Source organism: Tasmannia lanceolata, unplaced genomic scaffold (genome assembly GCF_043159265.1).
Source record: "Tasmannia lanceolata isolate RefF3 unplaced genomic scaffold, GAP_Taslan_0.1 ptg000015l, whole genome shotgun sequence".
Lineage (NCBI taxonomy): Eukaryota > Viridiplantae > Streptophyta > Magnoliopsida > Canellales > Winteraceae > Tasmannia > Tasmannia lanceolata.
In genome coordinates this window covers 50598258-50616476 of record NW_027518692.1, presented here as the reverse complement: position 1 = coordinate 50616476, position 18219 = coordinate 50598258, and the positions used below count along the sequence as shown (strand labels likewise).

At 39.4% G+C, this 18219-nt stretch overlaps 1 protein-coding gene and 1 long non-coding RNA gene across 2 annotated transcripts; one reads left to right on the top strand and one right to left on the bottom strand.

Moving 5' to 3' along the window:
* Positions 1 to 1731: 1731 nt before the first annotated feature.
* Positions 1732 to 2641, bottom strand: LOC143892058 (uncharacterized). Its single transcript, XM_077396527.1, has 2 exons — positions 2235 to 2641; positions 1732 to 2102 (listed from the first exon to the last, which is right to left on the bottom strand). Exons 1-2 carry the CDS (start codon positions 2584 to 2586, stop codon positions 1732 to 1734), a joined length of 723 nt encoding a protein of 240 aa, XP_077252642.1. The 5' UTR covers positions 2587 to 2641.
* Positions 2642 to 11509: 8868 nt separating this feature from the next.
* Positions 11510 to 11950, top strand: LOC143845420 (uncharacterized). The gene is made up of 2 exons (XR_013234408.1): positions 11510 to 11599; positions 11693 to 11950. It is a non-coding gene; the product is annotated as an uncharacterized LOC143845420 (long non-coding RNA).
* Positions 11951 to 18219: the final 6269 nt, after the last annotated feature.

Sequence of the window (18219 nt, the reverse complement as noted above, 5' to 3'; positions counted from 1 at the left end):
ACATGGGCATGAGAGGAGATCTATCTTATAGATAATTAAAGCATTGCTTTTGAATAGTAAGGATAATCACATATATAAGGAGAGATTAGCTAGGGACCATCTCGTAAGGCATTTCTAGGAAAAACACTATTGCATGACAGAGCAGCCACATAGGCTTAGATTTTGGCTTATTCATTTAATTCATCCGAGGCGGCTGCTCTCTCATGTAACAGTCGTTCCGCAAAATGCCTTCTGCTAGTATAGTCCCTAGCACATCCCAGATAAAGATAATTGTTATGAATTTTCACATAAAGCCATTTCGCGGCACTTTTTCATGTTAGAACAGCCAACTCAAATGAAATAAATAAATAAGACAAATCTGTTATGAGGAGACCGTTCTCTCTTGAAAAAGTGAGTCGCAGAATGGTTTTCTTCGAAAGTACCTAGTAAGTCCTTTATAATTTGATGCAGTTCAAATTTGTGATTGATTGCCAACGGTCTGGATGAACGGGTCTCGTTGCCCGGTGTTTGTTTTTCTTATGGGAATCCCAAAAGTCTTCTCTTCATTTGAGTTAGGGGTTCCACCTTTTCTAGGCAGGACCACCGGTTTCTTAGGCACGATGTTGCGGTGACGTGGGCAACATATATCGGTCGAGATGTCGGCGCGGTAGGTCTCTTCTCCATCTCTCACAATTGACCCCAAAGGGCTTGTTTGGCAACCATGAAAAATTATTTCATGGAGTATTGATCACTGGCCCAATTGTGATAGATGAGTTCATGGAGACTTGAGTGGGCACGAGTGGAGAGAGCATGAGAAATCTCTTAAAAACAGTGAAAAAAATACCCTACCTCAAAATAGAGACGCATGTTTGTCATTTCATTGAGAAAAATAAACACACATTCTTTAAGAAAAATTGGTTTATGTTGTTTGATTTTATAAACTAAAACCTGGATTTTATAAGATAAAATCTGGATGGTACATTTTCAGGACTGTAAAATCTAGATTTTACATTCCATGGTTATAAAATGAAGTCACTTCCTTTCTGATGTTCCCCCTTTAATAGAGCAATTTATGGAAACCAAATTCTAAGAAGAAAGGCCATTTATGAAGGTGGCAGCTCTATTAATTGAACTCTCGATTGGAGTTATCTTGTACAGACTACTTTTTACCGTTCTTATTTTCGAGGTAACTAATTTATCATTGTTTACCAAATTGGTTATCAGAAATCTTCAATTTAAAAAATCTATGATAATAGCCTTTAGATTGATTTCTCATGAATGGTCAGCACTCTTTTGTGAAATGCGCTCTACTCAACCGTACTAGTAATGGCTCGGGGCTAACCATAATGGGACACACAAAAATTGAGTTTAATAAGGTATTGGATAAAAAAACGTAGTGAAAAATGGTCAAAATATAAGTACCGTGGGTCACTTTTTGAGAATATACTTTTGGATCAATACGCCCACTCATCATATAATTTTTCCTATTTGTCATCTTAGAAAAGGAACATGAGAATCCCTTACTGGGTTTTGCTAACCCTATGAATATAACTGCAGATGAAGTTCTACTCGGACTCAAAGAAAAACACAACGCTCTAAACACCCACACGCCCACAAAAAAACATTATTGAGAAAAAGTAGTGCAATCCCACATGCAGGTATGCAACCCATTGCATAGCGACCAACTAACAAACTCTAAAAAAAACTCAAATACAAACACACCTAATTAATTAAGCCCATTATTGAACCATATCATGGAAGAACACCAGCAGCAGCATCACAACCACCACCACCACCACCACCACCACCACCGACTCCGCCCCCACCAACGACTCCACCACCGCCAACGACTCCACTACCCTTCCCACCGATGCCGCCTAATCCACCAGCACCACCATCGACTCCGCCACCCTTCCCACCAACGCCGCCAATTCCACCAACACCACCACCAGCACCATCACCGACTCCGCCACCCTTCCCACCAATGCCGCCCAATCCACCAGCACTAGCAACACCACCACCACCACCGACTCCGCCTCCGACACCGCCACCCTTCCCACCAATGCCACCCAATCCACTTCCTCCACCTAGCCCCCCAACACCACCAAGCCCACCTGCCCCGCCTAGCCCTCCAATACCACCCCCAAGCCCACTCGTCCTACCTAGACCTCCAATACCATCACGGAGCCCACCCGCCGCGCCTAGACCTCCAATACCACCACCAAGCCCACTTGCCCCACCTAGCCCTCCAATACCACCACCGAGCCCACTTGCCCCACCTAGCCCTCCAATACCACCACCGAGCCCACTTGCCCCACCGAGCCCACTTGCCCCACCTAGCCCTCCAACACCACCACCAAGCCCACTTGCACCGCCTAATCCTCCAAGACCTCCCCCGACTCCACCAAGCCCACTGAGTCCACTAGCACCCCCGACTCCACCACCAATTCCACCTCCTCCGACAATGGTGAAACCGACGACACCACCATAATGAATGAAGTTTTTCTCGTCTTTGAGACCTGCACCGCCACTAGGTATGTTCCTAGCACTCGTGTGTACGACCATGAGAGCAAACACTAACAAAACACACCACCTCGACCTTGCCATCTCTCTCTCTCTCTCTCTCTCTCTCTCTCTCTCTCACACACACACACACACACTCACTCACTCACTCACTCACTAGGCGTTATTCTCTCTCTCTCTCTCTCTCTCTCTCTCTCTCTCTCTCTCCCTCTCTCTCTCTCTCTCTCTCTCTCACACACACACTCACTCACTCACTCACTCACTAGGCGTTATTCTCTATGGTGTTGCTTCCACTTTCTTATACATGATTTTGAGTAGGTGACAGTTAGGCTCATATTAAAAGGAATGGTAAATGGGAGTCATAACATCTGCAAAGGAGAAGATATATAAAACAGAAGTAGTAGAAACTCACGCCATTCAAGGGTGACGGGAACAACAATGGGAGTAAGATAAATGTGAAATTTCTCCTCTCACGACATGTTTTTTAAGAAATTTTTAAACAGGTAAATATTTTGTAGCCAAGTACAGGTGGATCTACCCTTTTGATGATCCAACGGCTCCTCTCTTTGGTCCCACAGGGATGAGGTATATCCTGAAATCGATCTAACAGTTTGATTTATGCTAATAAGAACTTGTTTGCAGGGGATGGCTTGAAGCCTTACGGTGATACCTATGCTATGTTTAGGCTAGACTTCACAGAAAATAAGAACTTGTTTGCAGGGGATGGCTTGAAGCCTTACGGTGATACCTACGCTATGTTTAGGCTAGACTTCATGTGAACCTAGGGGTGGCAACGGGGCGGGTCGGGGCCGGATGTTGGGGTCCCCTTCCCCTTCCCCTCTGCGGGGAATTTTCCCCCTCCCCTTCCCCTTCCCCTCTGCGGGGATGGTGGGGAATCCCCCTCCCCTCCCCGCGGGGAATATCTAATCCCCTTCCCCTTCCCCTCCCCGCATCCTTCGGGGACAAAATCCTCGCCCCGCCCACTCTTTGGAACCCAATCAAACCAGCAAACAGAGCTTCTTTCTTCTACGTCCATTACAGACAATATTGTGATGAATGCTATGATTCTATTCATGTGATCAACAAACAGATGGACAAAATCAGAAATGCATGGATGAGACAACAAACATAAATAACAACAGGACCTCATCTTTCAGCAATTTTCTGCATAAATTATGGAATGATAAATAGGAAATGAGCACCAGGATTACCTTCATTAACAGACAGCCAATGTGCAAAAAGTAACTATTTCAGTAGTCACAATGAACTTTAAAAGTCCATAAGTGGGCGCTCACACACGCAAAATAATGTTCATTAGTTCATTCTGTATAGCATGTTAACCCCCAGATGAGCATGAGAAATGAGAATGGAGAAGAGAACAAAATCAACAAATGACTTATTTCTTTAACTGCAATTCAGTCTAGTGCTGACATGAAACAAATTTCTAGTAGCTAAATTTCTCTTGTTGAAAATTAAAACCTGCAATCCAACCCTAAAATTTTGTTGGCACTACGATTTTTTGATAATTGCATACACTCAGCGTCTCAGGCTCTCAGCTTGTCTTTATTATTTCAACATCTGTGAAAAGGTTATTATAGTTCCCAAAATGCTCTCAGAAGCTAATTAAAAGGAAAAGACAAGCTAAGTTTATGTTTGGGGGAATCTTGTAGCCGATCCACAGAGTTTCTAGTAGTTTTCCTTAAAAAAAACACTTAAAAATTTACAAAAAAATGGCATTGATTAGCGGGGCGGGTCGGGGTGGGGCGGGGACAACTCCATCCCCTTCCCCTTCCCCTCCCCGCACCGGGGAATTTTTATAATCCCCTTCCCCTTCCCCTTCCCCTTTCAAATCGGGGAATCCCCTCCCCAAACGGGGCGGGGCGGGGCGGATCCCCGCTTTTTCGGGTGAAATTGCCAGCCCAGTGAACCATATAATCGAGTGTGATCAAGCAATTGCCTACGCCTACGCCAATGGAAAAATTAAATGGGCCAAAGCTAAAATACTATATGTATGATGTGCAGTTTAATGGAGTGATATACTCTCATTCACAAAAAAATTGTCTTGTATTTGGATCACTGTTGGATAGTGTGGCTTTAAGCCCTGAACTGGAGATCCGTGTGGGTGACAATCATCACGTGACAATCCCCATACAAAGATTGCACACATTCATATACATTGATTTCTAAATTTTACTATGATTATTATTTGGAAGTGATATATCCCCCTTCCTTTTGGGTGACTATCATCACATGACCATCCCCATACAAAGATTGCAGACATTCATGAACATTGATTTCTAAATTTTATTATGAGTATTATTTGGAGGTGACCTCTTCCTTCTTCTTTTTTCACTTGGGACAGCCACCTATAGTGTATCTATGACTGAAGAGATGCTGATTTACTTCACGTGGGAATGATTCAACGGCCCCGATTGCTACATATACTAGTGGTGACTGTCCCATGTAAAAAAAGGGGGGCAAATTTATCATTTCCCTTATTATTTTGTATAAAAATTAATTTTCAAATAGGTGTCTCTATCAATTCCATGCAAGTGCATTGGGAACTTTGGGAAGATGAGTTTGCCACATCAGTTGATGAATCAGCTTGGCGTTGTGACTGGTGGTTGTTAAGATCCTACCTAGAGTGAGAGGTAGTTGTCTTAGGTGAGTGTGTGTGATTGGTGGGCAATGATCATTGATCTTGGCGCTTGATTTGAAAAGAATAGATCTGACGATAGGTCATTTTGGGGAAGAAAAGTCTCTTTATGTTATAGATGAAGAGTCTTTCCAGGAGTAAAAGATAAGCCAATATTAGAGGTGAAATGCCTCTCCAGATTAGAGATCAGAAAATCTATCAAGGGAGTTGTTGTATATAAGCAATGCGTCACAAAGGGAACGTATATCCCAAAATATCAAGACAAATCATGCAGTTTTGTTGTGAAAATCCACACCCTCTTAAGAGAACACGTAGAGAACACAAAGTTTTGATTGAAAAACTATTGCCTTAGCTACTTCCTATATATCCCCCTTTTGTGCTCTGGATTTCGAGCACCTCAGATCTTCTAACATGATGTACTACACTAAATCAACGATCATCAGAAGCTTAGTAGTCAACGTGCTGTGGGGTTTGATTTTTTAAGGAATAAAGTTGCAGATACACACCTTAATGTGAAAATATTCTCTCCTTACCAACATATATATACCCCCATAGCGAGTTTTGATATATTTAAATATTTATGTCCTACTATCTTTTCTTCTCTCGAGTTGCAGAGGAATTGCAAGATGGAAAGCAATTAGACTATGGAATAGTGGATGGGTTCCTCTTTAGGATGTGCCAAACCATGCATTCATGAGGAGTCTATGTGGTTGAGGAAGTTATGAACGATTTATTGATGTAGTTCATGTCTGTTACGGCATTTCTATCTTAGGGGCACTTTACTTTATTTTTACCTTTTATTTAAGTTACTTTATATAGACAGATGAGATTAATTATTTAGATCTTAAGTTACCTTTTAAGGCTTCTTTTTCTTATAAATAGATGTTATCAAAGCATTATAATGGACTTCTTTCAACTATTGAATGGAATTGCCTTTAAGCTTTTGAGTTCTTTGAGAACTTTTGGGTTGCAGGATACAAGAGTATTTTGCAGTTTCTCTCAGAGAAACTCGACTTCGACGGGATCGAAGTAAAGATCATCCCCTTCAACGGTGATCGAAGTATTCTATTATCTACGATGGTGATCGAAGAGCTCATTTTATTCTTTTCAATCTATTTTGCATGCGTTGATGGGGAACGAGTTACCTTCGGTTTTTGAACCACATCTTTTCATTATGGATTTTATGAATTGATTTTGACTCCAAACTGATTGTTAGCTAGACTGAAAATTGCGTTTAATTTTAAGTTTAATAATAAGTTTTGGACTGAAAGTCAATTCTCAAATCCAAAACGACCAGGGCCATAGTGGTTAGAACCATGGTTTTAAATTTCGAACAGAAATTTCGGATTTCGGTGGGGACCGAAACCGAAATCTCCCGAAATTCATTATTTCGCCATTTAATTTCGGCCGAAGTTTTAATTATATGCCTTTTTTAATTTAAAAAAAAAGTGTTATAAAATTTCGGAATTTCGGTGGGGTCCGAAACAGTTACCGAAACCGAAATTTTAAACCATGGTTAGAACTTAGAACCAAAATTTATATCTTAACATGAAAGTGTTGGAGGGAAGGAAATAAAATGATTCTAATGGCTAAATTTTTGGCTTTTTTCTTGATTAATATTTTTTGTTGCCAACAATAGCCCATGAAATGAATGGCTGAGATTGCCTTAGGGTATCTACCCACCTTCCATAAAAAACTTATGCACATCAAACATGCAGATATAAATAATCAAAGTGTTGTAATCTTGTGCCTGTTTTTGTATCTAAGATAGATGTGGTCATATCTAAATATTTAATGCAAAAAGAACCAAAATCTATAAGGAGAGATAACAAAATATTCGAATATAAGTTGCTTAAACCCTAACAACAGCTATAGAAAAAAGGGCAATGCTAACACCCTCCTCCCTCGCTGCATGTAAAAACTGAAACATGGCAGCCTTCTTTGGCTTAATGAAACGAGTTTTAATGGCCCTTATCCTGATACTTTTCCTGCATCAGCTATATCATCAAACAGGTACGTTGTGTTCGGTACATGAAAGAACAGCTTAGGCATTTCAGTTTTTGCAACAGCAGGCAAAGTGGTAACCATAGACCAAGCATCTTCCACCTGAGTACTCCAATTCCATGCACGCACCGTTGCAATCTTCATATCGCAAGCAATCTCCAACGCATTTTGGCTCCTCATCTCTCACTTTGTCAATCTCATCCATATATTCGCCCCCCTTTTTTTACTTGTGACAGCTCCTCTAGTGTAAAAGAGTAGTAGTCATAAAATACACTATAGGGGGCTGTCCCTAGTAAAAAAAGGGTGAGAGTATATCACTTCCCCCTTTTATGTAAAATATCTTTTGCTACCAAGGCTTTAATTTTGCTGTATCGATAGATTTTTTAACCGGAAATTTATGATCAGGGCCGGCACCTTAATGGTAAAGAAAAAAATAAAAGAGGGGATGTTCCTAAACCCACGACTATAGTGATTTACTTACGTCGAATTCATGGAATACCCAAGATATCAAATCTTAAAACACCCATAGGGTTAGTAGGAAGATCCTTTGCAATGCCTAAATTCACTATTAAATTTTATATCGAAAGTAAAGTTGGCCAAAGAGTCTCAGATCTTGATTGGCCTCTCTATATTTGTTAAGATTTGTCAAATCTAGACCGTTGGATTATCTTGGAGTAGATTAAGCAAGTTGGTTGGATTTTGGAATATAGGTTGATTGGGTTAGATTAAGTATTTGGATTAGATTAGGCAAGTGAATTAGATTAGGATAATCTCTTAGATTAATGAAATCTTCATTATTTCACATGGTATCAGAGCCATCGATCTAGGCCTGAGCACAATCTATCAAGCTTCCGTTCACCGGCGGACGGCTGGCTTGTTCGGCTGTCCGGCCACCGGCCACTATTGATCTCCCTTCATCACTTCCCACCACCCCTGCAAATCAAACATTTTTTCTCACATCATCAGTTCTAAGTTTCTTTCCTTCAGTCCATTGAGGTATATGCCTCGGACCTTTGGGGTGTGTGCCCGAAATAATAGCTACTCTACTCAATTGAGGTAATTCAGTCCATTGAGGTAATATGCCTCGGACCTATGGAGTGTGTGCCTGAGAGAGTATTAAACTTCTTTGTGGATCGTTCCCAAAAGTCGATCCATCTCTTTGCCCATTGTGGCATTGGTCCATTGTGACCCATTTTATGTTGACTTCCCCATCGAGGCCTTGAGTCACATCTAGCCCATTGTGGCTTCCTTTCGGCAACCAGCATTGACGTACATTTGGCAAGAAGCATCAATCAACGTTAATGGACCTTCTTCATCAACTTGATGTGTGTTACACTAGAAGATCCGACAATATGTCGCTATGTGTGTCGGGGACATTTTATTGTAATCAATCTGGGAATTTTTATTGTAAGCAAGCGTATATATATTTTCAATCAATATACGTTTGAGGGGGCGTGTTAAGATTTGTCAAATCTAGACCGTTGGATTATCTTGGAGTAGATTAAGCAAGTTGGTTGGATTTTGGAATAATATCAAATCTTCTAAGATTTGATTGTTAGGTTGATTGGGTTAGATTAAGTATTTGGATTAGATTAGGCAAGTGAATTAGATTAGGATAATCTCTTTCTATTATTATATTTATCTTTCTTTGTTTATCCCTTGAGTGATCTATATAATCACTTATTAAGGCTGATTGTAAAGCAACAAAAAGATTAATGAAATCTTCATTATTTAACATGGTATCAGAGCCAACCACCTTGGCTTGACCTCTCCACAAGTGCTTCCGTTCTCAGGCAGACAACCAATCGACCGTCCGTCCGGACCAACATTGATCCCCTTAGCCTAGATCTTGCTCCTCTCTTCTTCTTTTTCCTCTTCTTGCCTTCATCCAACGTATCCCCCTTTCCCTATTCTCTGCCATTTTATTCTTGCTTCCTCCACTCACGCTGAAACAACAAGAAGATCAAAAGTTGAAGAAGGTTTATCTTTTGATGCTGCCCAACTCATCTTATGCAAAAAAAAGGGTGTATCCCCAATGTGATATTTGCACACCCCTTCCTCTTGTTCAAAGTGAAATCACCCCCAATATTTGATATCCGCCTCATCATTTTCCTTCCATCAGAACAATTGTCAATGTCATTTTTGTTCTACAATTGCTATTTGCTATCAAAAGCGGCTAGTTGTTGCTTCTCTTTATCTTCTCTTCATTTTCATTCTCTTTATCTTTCAACTTCTATTTCAATCTTTGATTTTCTATTTCAGTTGAGGTGCCTTTCTTCGAGGTGCGTGCATGAAATAGTCACTCTACTCAGTTGAGGGGCCTCAATTCCTTGAGGTTCGTGCTTGAGAGAGTCAATTTCCATGAGTATCGATACTTGCCGACCTATGATGTCTGGCCCATCGAGGCCCATTCTCGCCCATCGAGGCATCCTTTTGCCTATCGAGGCATTGGTCCATTGTGACCCATTTTCAGAAGGTTCGGATTCAAAACCGGCCTAAAGACTCGCCCATTCCAGCTTGAGTCCAATTCAATTCTTTGAGGCTTTGTGCGCCTCATTTTTCATGCGACACATTCTTCAATAACAAGCGGCAATTCATCTTCAGGAATATCAATAACAGGCGGACATCAATCGTAACAGTGTGCATCAAAAAATTTTACATTTCTTTTTGGGGATATCTATTGTAATCAAACGTATATCGATTTCCAATCCATATACGTTTGAGAGGGCATATTAGAGAATAAAATCAAATCATAGATTGATTGGGGTGGATTTTAGATTGACTAGGTTAGATTTTTGATTGATTTGATTAGGTTGTAGATTAAGGAAGAAGGTTAGATTAAGTAACAAGATTAGATTAGGATTATCTCCCCAAATCATGTCATATCTCTTTCTATGTTTATCTTCTTGAGTGTTCTCTATATAAACACTCATTGGGCTTGATTGTAATCCATCCAAGAATAATAGAAAATCTTCTCTTCAAAATTTAACAATATTGGTGAAACTTCTTCGGCTTCAGCTCTAGGATGATGACACATCCTCTCTATTATGAATTTTATAATAATAAAAAGATGAATTATAGAAGGGAGTTTCTCACATTTGCTACTATTTTCACCTCTATGTTGGTTCGTTTTGTTCTTTTTATGGAGTAGTGCTTTAGGGGCACTCCACTCTGACCCAAAATCATTTGCATATAATCTCACAGGCATAATGCTTTGGAAGTTAAATATAGGCTACTAATATTGGGGCTACCATGTTTTTTTATAATTGCACTAACTCATCATCCTTTTATTGTTTAAACAGCTGTAAAAAATTATTATAGTTTCCTAAAGGCTTTCGGAAGTCATTAAGAAAAGAAAAAACAAGCCAAGTTTTTGCAATTATTAAAACATGACAGCGCCAATATCAGTAGCCTAAATATAAGGGGTTTATAATCTTATTTGCATGCATCTGGTTCTGAAGTTAAATATAAGGGTTTAAATGAAAAACTAGAATAACTTCAATTTCATGAAAAAAAGAGAAAAGAATACCCTTATTTTTATTCAGACATAAATACCCTCAATTTCACAAACACCGACCAAAACGAACCAAGCCGAATCGGAACCGAGCCGAAACCGAACCGAAAATTCAGTTTCGGTTTGGTTAAACCAAACCGAAACCGGATATTTCCAATGATTATAAGTAAGGGGCGGCAAAATTGGCAGAACCGAACCGAAATTGAAACGAAAATTCGGTTTCAGTTTGGTTTTACAGATTCAAATTTTGGTTCGGTTCGGTTTGGGGGTCAAACTGAACCGAAACCGAACCATTGCCACCCCTAATTGTGACCCTGACACTCAACCGAATTGTATCCGGGTCAATGTTGAGATAGTAGGTCCCAATGTATCTAAGATACACATAGTCATTGGCGTGGCTCACTATAACTAGCAAAGACAAAAATCTCTCCAAACAGCCTCCAAGGGTCACAATGTTGTGGTGGTGGGTCCCAATATATCTAAGATATATAGAGGAATTCTAGACTTAAGGGAGCCCTTGCAAAAAAGAGGTGAAAGGGCTCTCCTATTGGCTACACATCACCATTATGCATTAATAACGGCTGAAAAGTCAAACATGATGGTGATGTGCAGCCAATAGAGGAGCCCTTTCACCTCTTTTTTTGCAGGGGCTCCCTTCAGTTTAGACTTCCTCAGATATATAATGTCACTCGCTTGGTTGTCTAATATTAGCAATGTTTTTGACACGTAAAGAACAAAATCTTAAAAGGATAGAAACAAAATCACTTGCACTCTTTCCTCTGCTATAAAAATAGCTTAATGCCAACACTCTCCTCACTCACCTTAAATCATTAAGCTGTTTCAGAAAATGGCCTCCTTCGGATTAATGAAGCGACTCTTTGTTGCACTTATGCTCATACTTTTCATTACGGCTTCCATATCAGGTACCCCACATCTCTATATCTCTCTTTCTCTCTCATAAATAGATGCATAACAGTTTTGGTTTCTCATTTATTTAGTCTAACATGTGCATGCAGTCGAGAAGGTTGACGCAAGAGAACCTCACTGCATAGGTAGCTGTAATGCCGCCCAAGAATGCTATGTGGAGTGCCTTAAAAAGGGTTTCTCGCGCGGTCACTGCGTGGCGTTTGGTTGGGGTGTCAATTGTTGTTGCCAGGATTAATACTGATTTGCCAACTCAAACTTCTCTGAACTCTTCCTCCATGTTCTTGTCACTTTTATCTCTTTGGAAGTTGCTAATAATAAATAAATAAAATCATTTGCTGGTTAGAACATTTTTGTTCATCACGTTTTGTGGATTATAATGGCGTTTTAAAGCTAGAGTTTTTATATGGTCATAATCATGGTTTCAAATTTCGGTTTCGGAATGCGTTTCGATCCTCACCGAAATTTCAGCTAAAATTTCAAAGTTTCGGACAAATCTAATGAAATAAATAAAGTAATATTTTATCCCATACAATATTTCGACCGAAAGTACCGAAATTTCAGTAATTTCGGCAGAAATTTCGGGAAAATATTAAATAATGAAAACATCCAGATTTTTTGGTGATATCCCTTAAATTTCGGACCAAAATTTCAGGGAAAACAAAATTTCGAATCGGGTTTACCCAATTTCAGTTTCGGAATCCCGAAATTTCGGATTCCAAATTTTCACTGGGTTCGGACGTTCGACACTATTCATTCGAACGCCCGACACTATTCTTTATATGTCCCTGTGCACTTCCGAAGGGAAACACACTCACGGGTTCTCGGTTCATGTTCATTCGGACGTCCGACACTATTCATTCAACTGGTTTTCTGTGAAAATTTCAGATTCGTCCCGATTCTAACAAAACTTCAACAGACCATAACTTTCTTGTTTGACCTCAGATTTGCGCGTGGTCGGATCCGTTGGACTCGTATCGACGAGGGGAATCCAATAAACTCAACTTTACATTCTGAATCGGTACACACAAATTCTGTAAAATAATTTAGTTTTTAGGTCAAATCTCTCCAAAATCTAGTTTCCATGGATACAACCGTTTAATCTTGAGTCTTTGGGGGTTCCAAACAATTATGAACCCCAGGGAATCCAAGATGAAACACGGAGTTCATCCTTGGACAAAATCAAAGCCTATAACACATCTCTTCTCTCTCTAATTCTTGTTTTAGGGTTCTTTAATTCACCTAACACATCATAGATCATCGAACTTACATCGATCCACGTTTTCCGCTTCCAACACGTGATCTTCCTCGCCTTCTTCAGATAAATTCTCTCTTAGGGATGCAGAGATAATTAGGGTTGAATTACATCCCTAATTCCACAAAAGTTGTTTTTTTAGGCTTTCTAAGGAAGCCCTAATTCAAGTCTAACACTTGATGGCCAAAAATACCCTTGGTACACAAGGGGGGACAAATTTTAGACGAAGGACAATTCGGGTATTTACACAACCATTCTAGTTTCTCAACCGTTTCCCTTGCAAAAATCCCACTCCAAAAATTTGATATCACCGCTCTCCAAACAAAAAAAAAGGGAAGAAATTCTTGTACGGTCAAAATCCGAACTTGTAATACATTTTCAAGATTGAAGATATTCGTTGTCACCATTTTAGCCGCTAGTTGTCACTCGTCTTATCTTTTCTTTTTATCCCAATTGTTATCTCATTTCTTATTTCAATTGGCGTGCCTCTCTTAAGGTGCGTGCTTGAAGTATTCATTTCTTTCAGTTGAGGTGCTTTATTTCTTTTGAAGTGCGTGCCTAAAAGAGAATTTCAAATTCCATGAGGATTGCTAGTCAAAGCCGACCCATGATGTCTCGCTCATTGAGGCACATTCTTGCCCATTCCAGCATTGGTCCATAGTGACCAATTTCTTGCCCATTCTAGCATTGGTCCATTGTGACCTATTTCTTGCCCATTCCGGCATTGGTCCATTGTGACCTATTTCTTGCCATTTTGGCATTGGTCCATAGTGACCCATTTTCAGAAGGTTCGGTATTCCAAATCGGCCTAAACATGACTCGCTCATTCAGGCTTGAGTCAAATCCAGTTCATGGAAGCTCTCCGCGGCTCATCTTTCAACCGACATATTCTCGGCAACAAGCAGGAATCATTATCTTTTTTCAGCAATCAACATAAGAGGACATCCATATCACCCGTCACCATCATCAATGGATATTCGTCGTCAGCTTTTGACACTATTGATCAAATTGTGAGAAATTTGGGGAATTCTATTGTATTTGGAAATTTTATTGTAATCAAACGTATATTGATTTTCAATCTATATACGTTTGAGGGGGCATGTTAGAATATGTGGGATCCAACGGTTGGATTGGGTTAAGATCTCTTCGTTGGATCATCTTGGAGGAAAATTGGGTAAGTTGGGTAAACAAGGCAACTAGATAAATTAGGCAAGTGGATTAGAAGAACAAGCAAGAGAGATTAGGAAAGTAGAATTGTTAAGGATTGTTTACTTCTCTAATTATCTTAATTCCATTCCACGTTTAACACGTAAGTGCTCTATATAAGCACACATCCATCCTCTGTAGAAGTATCCAAAGATTAGTGAAATTCCTAATTTTATCAGAAGCATTGTGAGGTATGTATTATTTTGACTTATTTTTAGTTGTTATTATATATATATATATATATATATATATATATATATATATATATGAGGAAACTGTTGGTGAGCTAGCTTGCCCAATCACATGGGGGCCCACTTTGTTAGGATGATCCAAACCATTCATTTGAAAGTCCCTTACATAGATGGGGGGTGTACCAAAAATCAGCTCCATAGGATCATCCTAACCCCTCCATTTGTGGAGGACAAAAATGGACAGACCAACAATTTCCTCTCTCTCTCTCTCTCTCTCTCTATATATATATATATATATATATATATATATATATATATATATATATATATATATATATAGAGAGAGAGAGAGAGAGAGAGAACATTTGCTACACACTTGTGTAGGTAAGTTACCTACACACTACCTTAAAATACAGTGGGGGCCCACATTGTTTGGGTGATCCAAACCATTCATTTGAATGGTCCTCACATAGATAGGGTGTCCACAAAAAATCAGATCCATAGGATCATCCCAACCCTACGATTTGTGGAGGTAAAATGGACGTGTATAAACCTTCACAAATTAGTCCATTTTTTGCCTCCATAGTTTGAATGGTTAGGATGATCCTATGGATCTGATTTTTTGTGGACACCCTATCTATGTGAGGACCATTCAAATGAATTGTTTGGATCACCCAAACAATGTGGGCCCCCACTATATTTTAAGGTAGTGTGTAAGTAACTTACCTACACAAGTGTGTAGGAAATGTTCTCTCATATATATATATATATATATATATATATATATATATATATATATATATATATATATATATAGAGAGAGAGAGAGAGAGAGAGAGAGAGAAAGAGAGAGAGGAAATGAAGTATGTGCAGCTACACAGATAAGCTATCTGTGCATGGCTGCACAAACCATAATGAGGGCCACATTTTCTGGGGGATCCAAAGCATTCATTTGGAAGGCCCTTCTATGGATAGGGTGTGTACAAAAAATCAGCCATTTAGGATCATCCTAACCCTGCCATTTTGTGGAGGGGAAAATGGGCAGAAACAGTGTCTGTCCATTTTCCCCTCCAACTTTGATTGGGTTAGGATGATCCTATAGGGCTGATTTTTGATACACACCTTTTCCATGGAAGGGCCTTCCAAATGAATGCTTTGAATCCCTCAAAAAATGTGGCCCCCACTATGATTTGTAAGCCATGCACATATAGCTTATTTGTGTAGCTACACATACTTCATTTCCTTATATATATATATATATATATATATATATATATATATATATATATATATATATATATATATATGAGAATAGAGTTCCTAAGGTGTCACCTCATATAGCTTATATGAGGTGGCGCTTAAAAACATAAGGGGCCCACTTTGTTTGGGGTAATCCAAACCACTCATTTGAAAGGCCCTTAGATGGATATGGTGCTTACAAAAAATCAGGTCCATAGGATCATCCTAACCCTTCCATTTATGGAGGTAAAAAATGGGCATATTTATGGAGGTTTATATCCATCCATTTCAACCTCCACAAATGGAAGGGTTAGGATGATCCAATGAAGTTGATTTTTTGGGCACACCTTATCTATGTGAGGGCCTATCAAATGAATGCTTTGGATCATCCAAACAAAGTGGGCCCCTTATGTTTTTAAGCGCCACCTCATATAAGCTATATGAGGTGACACCTTAGGAACTCTATTCTCATATATATATATATATATATATATATAGAGAGAGAGAGAGAGAGAGAGAACGGTTCCTACACACATGTGTAGATAAGTTATCTACACACTAGCTTAAAATACAGTGGGGGCCACATTATTTGGGTGATCCAAACCATTCATTTTTAAGGCCCTCACATAGATAAGGTGTCCACAAAAAATCAGAACCAATGGATCATCCTAACCATTCGAACTGTGGAGGCAAAAAATGGACTAATTTGTGAAGGTTTAAAGACATCCATTTTACCTCCACAAATCGTAGGGTTGGGATGATCCTATGGATCTGATTTTTTGTAGACACCCTATCTATGTGAGGGCCTTTAAAATGAATGGCTTGGATCACCCAAACAATGTGGGCCCCCACTGTATTTTAAGCTAGTGTGTAGAGAACTCTCTACACATATGTGTAGGAACCGTTTTCTCATATATATATATATATATATATATATATATATATATAGTTCCTGCGCTCGAGCATAGAAACAGGATGGGGCCACATTTTGGGTGGGATCCAAAGCATTCATTTGATGGGCCCTTTCATGGGTAGCGTGCCCACCAAAATCAGCTCCATTGGATCACCTTAGGGTGTCCATTTGTGGTAAAAAAAATTATGGTTTCCAAACATGGCCTTATTCTATATCACCACAAGGTATAGAGTAAGTGAGATCTCCTATATCACCACGAGGGAGCCCACATTGTCTTTGTCCCATGTTGAACAGAATAACCAAGTGTAATTCATTATTCATATATAAATAGGGTCATTGGTGAAGGTTCGGTAAACCCAGAACAGAACCGAACCGAACCGATTATATATGGTTCTGGTTCGGTTCGGTTCCATACATATAAGGTTCGGTTCTGGTTCCAATTTCAGGGAACCGATTATATATGGTTCGGTTCTGGGTTGAGCCCAAAACCAAACCGAACCGAACCATGTCCACCCCTAGTTAGGATCACCCCTCCTATGTGTTGTCTTCTTTGAGATGGAAAGTGGCGTCAATGTCTTATCGTGAAATCCACCGTAAAATGCTCTAATGTAGGCTGTTGCATTCTAATTCAATATGTTTTTTTAGCAACACCATGTCATGCAAAACGTTTCAGCCCTTCAAATTGCAAGTCCTATTCTCCAAGATCACAGCATAATTAGAAATTGTACTCACTATAAACTAGTCTCAATGTGAAATGGTAAATCAACCATTAAGAGGCAACTTGTTTCGGATCAATGTCGATATCAAGATATTGGTAGAAATCAGCTTACGTTTGTGGTGGCCGTTGTTTCTATTGAATAATGTGATATGATACAATAGTTTAGAGTAAAATACTAATGAATCTCTATGCAATCCTAGATTGGCATTATTGCAACCCCATCCTTCACTATAAAATTGGCTCAATGCTAACACTCTCCTCACTCAACTTGAATCATTAGGTTGTTTGAAACTGCCACTGAGACTGAAAAATGGCCTCCTTCGGATTAATGAAGCGACTCTTTGTTGCCCTAATGCTCATACTTTTCATCACAATTTCCATTTCAGGTAACCCACTTCTTCTCCTCCTACCCTCTTGGGCTCATTACTACATATATAACATTTTAAGCTTCTCACATATATGTTTTGCATCGTGTGCATGCAGTTGAGAACGTTGAAGGAAAAGAGCCTCATTGCATAGGTGACTGTACTGGCACCCCCGCAGATTGCCGTTGGGAGTGTATTAATAAGGACTTTTTTAGTGGTCACTGTGTGGCGTTTGGTTGGGGTGTGTATTGTTGTTGCCAGGACTTTTGATTTACCCACTCACAGTCTCGAAGCTCTTCATGTTATCTTAACTTTTGTCTCCTTGAAAGTTACCATTAAAAATTAAATAAAATCATCTACTGGTTAATTTATGCTTATTTAGGGGTGTCAATGGATCCAGACGGTCCGATGGATCGTCCGAATCGAACGTTAATGAATGGGATATTCTAAACATATGAATAGGATCCATGGGTATATTTTGGATCATCAAATCTTGGATCCGAAAAAATTCGGATTGGGTATGGGCACGCCACAGATGCCTATTGGATAGTCACGATCCGAAATGTTTTGCAAAAATACCTTCCAAATTTTGTTAATGCTAACCTTTCTATGAAGGGTATTTTGGTCAAAATCTCTCTGAATCGGATGGGAATGCGATTTCACTCATTTCAGTCGTTTCATTTCATACTTTCACGAAGGAAAAGAAAGAGGTATTTTAGGGTAGTTTATTCT

Coding starts and splice junctions, on each gene's coding strand:
- LOC143892058 (XM_077396527.1), bottom strand. CDS start 2,586: ATGGCAAGGTCGAGGTGGTGTGTTTTGTTAGTGTTTGCTCTCATGGTC. Junction 2,103..2,234: donor GGCAAGTGGGCTCGGTGGTG/GTATTGGAGGGC, acceptor TTGGAGGGCTAG/GCGGGGCAGGTGGGCTTGGT.